This window comes from Galeopterus variegatus, unplaced genomic scaffold (assembly GCF_000696425.1).
Source record: "Galeopterus variegatus unplaced genomic scaffold, G_variegatus-3.0.2 Scaffold336, whole genome shotgun sequence".
Classification (NCBI taxonomy): Eukaryota; Metazoa; Chordata; class Mammalia; order Dermoptera; family Cynocephalidae; genus Galeopterus; species Galeopterus variegatus.
This window is the reverse complement of record NW_007726447.1, coordinates 249,441-255,456: the sequence shown is the minus strand read 5'-3', so window position 1 is coordinate 255,456 and position 6,016 is coordinate 249,441. Positions and strand designations below refer to the sequence as shown.

Genomic DNA, 6,016 nt, shown 5'->3' with positions numbered 1-6,016 from the left:
CAGTGAGCGGCTGGTCTGTATGTGGGATCCGAACCCTCGGCGGGAGCGCCGCTGCGCTCCCAAGCGGCGCACTATAGCAGTGCGCCACCGGGCCAGGCCCGTGACTTGTTATCTTTTAATGAGATAAACATTCACCCTGTGTGCAATCGTGCTCCACTCCTGGAGTGGTTTCCTTCTGTGTCAAAGGCCACACCTGACCTACCTTCCCGGTGGTTGGCCACAGCCAGGAAGTGCTCCCCGTCCACCTCAAAGGCCTCCCAGTCACGAGCACTGTGGGTGGCAATCCTCTGGTACAGGGTGAATTTCAGCTTTCGGTGGCTCCATTTGTAAATGACAGAAAACTCCTGACCCTTTTCATTTGGTTCAGAATTGGCCACAGCCAGGAAGATCTGAAAGAGAGGAAGCCAGGTCAACTTGGCTCCCGCTGGCTTGCTGCCAGGGGTCTGCTGCTGAAGGTTTCTGAACACCAGCATCTCTCTCCAATCCACGTGCTATCCCAGTGGTGCAGGCTGGTGGCTGGCTCTCCAGATCCGGTGATTACGTTCATTAGGACCCTTAAAATGTCTGCATTCTTCAGCCCATTACTTCTGCTTCTCTATCTGAAGGCAAAATACAAGACTCCCAAATTCAGGAAAAGCTTTATGTGCAAAGCGTTCTTCGTAACTTGGATGAATGTAAAAGCATTTTAGTCACCTGCCCACCCACAGTAAGAATGTGGTTCATCATGCAATGGCACACCCTGGTGACACCCATGTAAGACACAGAGATACCTGACGGGGCGACACATCAGGGCACAGCCCCACACAGCTGTGTAGTTACAGCAGGGCGGGAGGCAGGTGTGCTGTGCATGGACCATGTGCCTGGAGGCAGGTGTGCCAAAGGAAAAGCGTATTCACTCAGGTGAGGGGACAGAGTATTTTTCCCCTTGTTGTCCTGAACTTCCCAATTTTTCTTTGATGTAAAGTTATCGTTTTTTTTTTTGTCTTTTACATGACCGGTAAGGGGATCACAACCCTTGGTGTGGTGTCGCCCGTACCGCGCTCAGCCAGTGAGCGCACCGGCCAGTCCTATATAGGATCTGAACCCGTGGCGGGAGCGTCACTGTGCTCCCAGCCCCACACTCTCCCGAGTGCGCCACGGGGCTGGCCCAAAGTTATCGTTTTTTACAATGAAAAGAATAAAAACTTTAAAATGTCATCAACCAAAAAAAGAAAAAAAGAGCTCGTTCATTCTGCACACTGGATCTGGATGCAGCTGGCACCATGTTGGACTGTAGGCAGCAGGTGAGTAGCTGGGCCTGGTCTGCTCGTTGTTTTACCCTGGTGTCTAGCAAGGGCCTGGCGTGCTTGGCACATCCTGGGGGGTGAGTGGACAGCTGGAGGACAGGCATGATATGTCATCTCTCAGACGTTGCCATTTGGATCTAGGCTGTAGGAGGAGCTGGGAAGGAAAATTCGGTCCTTCCCGTTGTGACACTGACAACCCCGTCAGACCCAATGCCTGCAGACCCTCTGCTCAGTCCAGCCTGGACTGAAAGGGGCTGCCTGCCTGCCTGCCTGTGGGGTCTCTCACCCATGGCCTCCTTGGGCCCGGCTGCTGCAAGCTGCTTGGACATCCTGTGTCCTCAGTGTTTGTGCAGTGAGAAAAGGAAGGATTGGGAATGTAGGCCTCCTATTTCCATTCTGACATAATTTTGCCTTTTTGACTGGCTCAGGGAAAATGATCTCAACAGGTTTCTAATTCAGTAATGTTAGGTCTACACAGAACTGAGAGAACTTTAGAAATGATCTTGTCTTCTTTTCTGAGGGAAGCCCAACAGCCTTTCTCAAAGCCATATTCTGGATTTAGGCTTGTAGCCTACTGTAGATGACTTTGAGTGCCGTTTACAGCCTGAATGAGGTTTTGAAACCACGAAACACGTCTACCTGTAGAATCTATATAAGGAGCCCCAACCTTTGGACTCTGTGGGTTTTTCCAAGTTAGAAAGGATAGAGAAAGTCACCAAATGTAGACTTGCCTTCTTCCCGATGCTGAAATGTCTCCAGGACTGTGCTTGCTGTGTGGGGATGTTCTGATACGAGACAAACTTCCCATCGGTCCACTTGTAGATGGCGGACGTGGTCTCCCGATTGGCTGTGGCTACAAAGAGCCCCACCTTGGGGATGCCGAACACCTCGATGCCCAGGGTCTCCGAGTTCGTGAGCAGGCTCTGGTGCTCCTCCACGTAATCCAGTCTTTCTTTGGCTTATGAGAGAAATATTGTGACTCGGTTAACGCCTCTGGGGTGGAAGCCCAGGTTGATCCTCTTGGGAGTGAGATCCCCAGATCCCCAGGCCTCAGTCATGGCTCCCGCAGCCTGAGCCTTGGGGGCTGGTTTTCACAAAGGTAGTTGCCTGGGAGCCTCGTTTTACCCTCACAGGAAGTTTCGCCAAAGGAAGGCCACACGTGTAGAACGTCCCAGTTGGAACCTGCTGTGGACTGGCTGCCCATCCAGCCTCACTGAGACTTAAATCCCCACTGTAACTGTTGAGAAGGTGGGAAATCCTATTATGGTAATTGAAAGGTGGGGCCTTGAAGAGGTGATTAGATTGTAGGACCACGCTGTAGTGAAATGGATTAAAAACAGTGGTCAGGGGCGTGGTTCTGAGGGCTTTAAAAGGAGAGTGCAGGAGGAACTGTCCCTCTCTCTGCTCCACCATTTTCTGCCATGTGAGATCCCTGGGTCACTGTCACCACCACCAAGACCCTCAACAGATGTGTTCCCTGGACTTGGACTTCCAAGCCTCAGAAACTGTACGCAATAAATGTCGTTTTCCTTATAAATCACCCAGTTCCAGGTATTTCTGGCCATGTGAGATCCCTGGGTCACTGTCACCACCACCAAGACCCTCAACAGATGTGTTCCCTGAACTTGGACTTCCAAGCCTCAGAAACTGTACGCAATAAATGTCGTTTTCCTTATAAATCACCCAGTTCCAGGTATTTCTTTTATAAACAACAGAAATGGACTAATGCAGAACCAGCTCCCCCTTCCTGCGGATAATCTGTCTGGGGCATCTGTCCAACCTCTACTCACCTTTCCCACAAGCTGGAACAGACTGTTGAAAGGTCTTGCTGAAAAATAATACTGTGAGGTTCTTGGCACTGTGTCTTATCTGTGATCTAGTGGTCAGGCAGGGTGTGGCAGAGGAGGTGGCAAGGCACCCACAAGGGATGGCCTCTGGGGCCCTGTGCTCCCAGCTCCTACATTCTCCTTCCCGTAGTTTGGGAAGAGGGGCTGAGGGGTGTCCAGCCCTGCCAGCCCATGAGTCATGCCCAGGACAGCACGCATGTCCACACTGCATGCACAAGCTGGTGCTGCTCATGTGGGTCAGTTTCCTGTCCGGAATGACACCAGCTCTGAGCAGAGCTCTGTGGCTGAAGAGCGCTCGGTTCTGGGGAGGGCAGCATCTGGGCTTGCCTGGGTGTGCTAGTCGCTGCTTGTGTATTAGTGTCATTACGGGTGGTCCCTCTCACTCTCAGGAGTGTCCAGCCTGGATGACCAAGCACGTGGTCACCTGCAGATCGCCAGGGCTGTCCATTCTTTGTAATCTCCCCTTCCCGAGTCATGAGGTGCCACTGACAGTGTCCCGAGTCCCCGGAGTCTCTGCCTCACCTGCTAACACGGAGACCCACTCACTGCCGACACACAGGTACAGTCCCTTCCGGCTGGCGTCAAACCAGAACTGGGCATCCTCCACCTTGGTGCAGGGTGGCCGGGATCCCAGCGTCACTTTCAGGCCGGTCTCTGAGGGGAGACCAGGAGGAGGAGTGTGTGGCAAGTCCATGTCCTCTGGAGGGCATGATGAGGAAGGTGGCCCCCCAGACCTGTGGGTGGCCCAGGAGGACAGGTTGCGGTGCAGGTGGGAGCAGACATCAGTAAAGGGCATGCAGCGGGGCACTGTGACACTGGCTAACGGCAACCTGACCCATCTGCTCCAAAAAGCATGGCCTTCTGCCTTTGGATCTGAGGGACCTCAGGAATTACCCGCTGCTTTGTTCTGCTCTTGGGATCTATTCCTTGCTGGCTCAGGCTTACCTAAACTCCAGTTTTGCTTGGTTCTGTGGCATTCTGACACTTCTAGTGTTACACCCCACCTTGGGTCAAGCACAGACGTCCCAATTATGCCACTTCTCAAGTGACCAGCTATGTCATGTGACACAGTAAATCAGAAGGGCTGGATGTGCTCCAGGTGGGGGCTCCCCTGACTTGTGACCCGAGAACCACAAGGCTCTGGGAGGCATGGCTGTCCCCACCTCTCCTTCCATGGGCCTCAGAGAGGAGGGGAAGGACATGGGGGGAGTGCATGGGGGGAGGGGTCAGACTCTCCAGCAGAGAGTGTGATACAAACAGTTAATGCTGGAACTCCACACTGCAAAAATGCAAATACAAACTAGAGAGAGCAGGAGCCCCTCTGGGTGGGTGGGTGGGGGTGTCACAGCAAACAGAAGTGTGTCAAGAGTCAGGGTCCTGACCAGGGCTGGGCTGAAGTTTGGATGATGTCTGAGAGAGGGATGGCGAGAAACAGCCTCAAACGCTTCCCTGGGAGGCAAAACAGGGCAGCAGGGATGTCGGAGGCTCAGGAGAAAGAAGACATTCTAAATCTGCAATGTCTGCCATCGGCCTGGGGGACCCCAGGAAAGGCGAACAGTCTGTTGAGGGCACTGTCTGGGCAGTGGCTGGATGGCCACCACAGTGGACAACACTAGCCTGTCTGGTGGCGCTGTCAGGATTCCCAGGCAGGGTCCCGAGCATTTTCCCGGCCAATTTGACAGACACTGTGCCAACAAGAGGAGCAAGTGCTGGGAGCCTTCGCTTTGTGCTGGGGCTCTCAGTGTCTGTCATCGGTGTGGGGTGCAGGTGGCCTCACCTACTAACCATAGGGATATTATAGCACGTCGTTATCTTCTGGCCTCCTCGGGAGACCCAGCAAGACCCGCGGGATGGACAGCACAGCAAGCTGGGCGTTCTTGCTGGGACACAGCCTCGGGGTGGCGTCTGAGCCTGGCAGCAGGACCAGCTGCCTCACCAAGCCCTGCAGAGAGAGGGGCAGCTCATCCAGCCCCTGCTGGTGCTGAGGACCACTTGGCATGGCCCATCTGGACCCCAAAGGGAGGATGAGGGTGGGGAGTCTAACCTTCTGTAGAGCTAGCAGCGAAGTCTGCATGTTGGTTATGGGGGAGGCCATTGGGAGCAATGGTGGAGAACTGTACACTGTTCTAAGGTCATTAAACCATGGAAGGGATTTTTCATGTGGACTGACTTACAGTGCTCATCTGTCTGTCCCTCCATGCATCCATCGCCCATCCATTATCTGCCTGTCCATCCGTCCTTCCATCCATCCGCCCATCCATCCATCCATCCATCTGCCCATACACCCATCCACCCCTCCATCCATCCATCTATCCCTCCATCAATTCATCCATTACCCATCCGTCACTGTCTGTCCATCTATTCATCTGTTCCTCCATCCATCAATCACCCATCCATAATCTGTCTGTCCATCCATCCATCCATCACCCATCTATCATCTGCCTGTCCATCCGTCCTTCCATCCATCCATCCATCCATCCATCCATCCATCCATCCATCCATCCATCCATCCATCTGTGCCTCCATCCATCCACCCATCACCCGTCCATTCATCCGTCTATCCATTCCTCCATCCATCTCTCCAACCATCTGTTTGTCAGACATGCCATCAATAAACATTCATAGAACACCTACTCTCAGTGCAGGGTAGACAAGCCATGAGCACACACACAGCGGCTCTGAGGGTGCTCAGTGCTCCTGAGAAAAGACAACTCGGGAGGGGCCGGGAGGGCTGGGCGCGGGCATCGTCTTAGAGTCGGGGCAGGCGTCCATGGTGGGAGGACACGTGGGCAGGGACCTGAGGGGTCAGGGAAGAACATGCTGGAGGAGTGGACAGTAAGCACGGAGACCCTGCTGTGGTAGAGACCCCTGTACCTTCATGCT

The 6,016-nt window shown here is 53.7% G+C and overlaps 1 protein-coding gene across 1 annotated transcript in view; it reads right to left on the bottom strand.

The window, feature by feature from the left end:
- TSPEAR (thrombospondin-type laminin G domain and EAR repeats) overlaps positions 1 to 6,016 on the bottom strand; it is a 30,690-nt gene that overhangs the window by 24,392 nt on the left and 282 nt on the right. Inside the window, 4 exon segments of the mRNA XM_008567705.1 lie at positions 203 to 389; positions 2,018 to 2,244; positions 3,656 to 3,787; positions 4,919 to 5,075. Of these exon segments, the coding sequence (XP_008565927.1) occupies positions 203 to 389; positions 2,018 to 2,244; positions 3,656 to 3,787; positions 4,919 to 5,075 (703 nt within the window).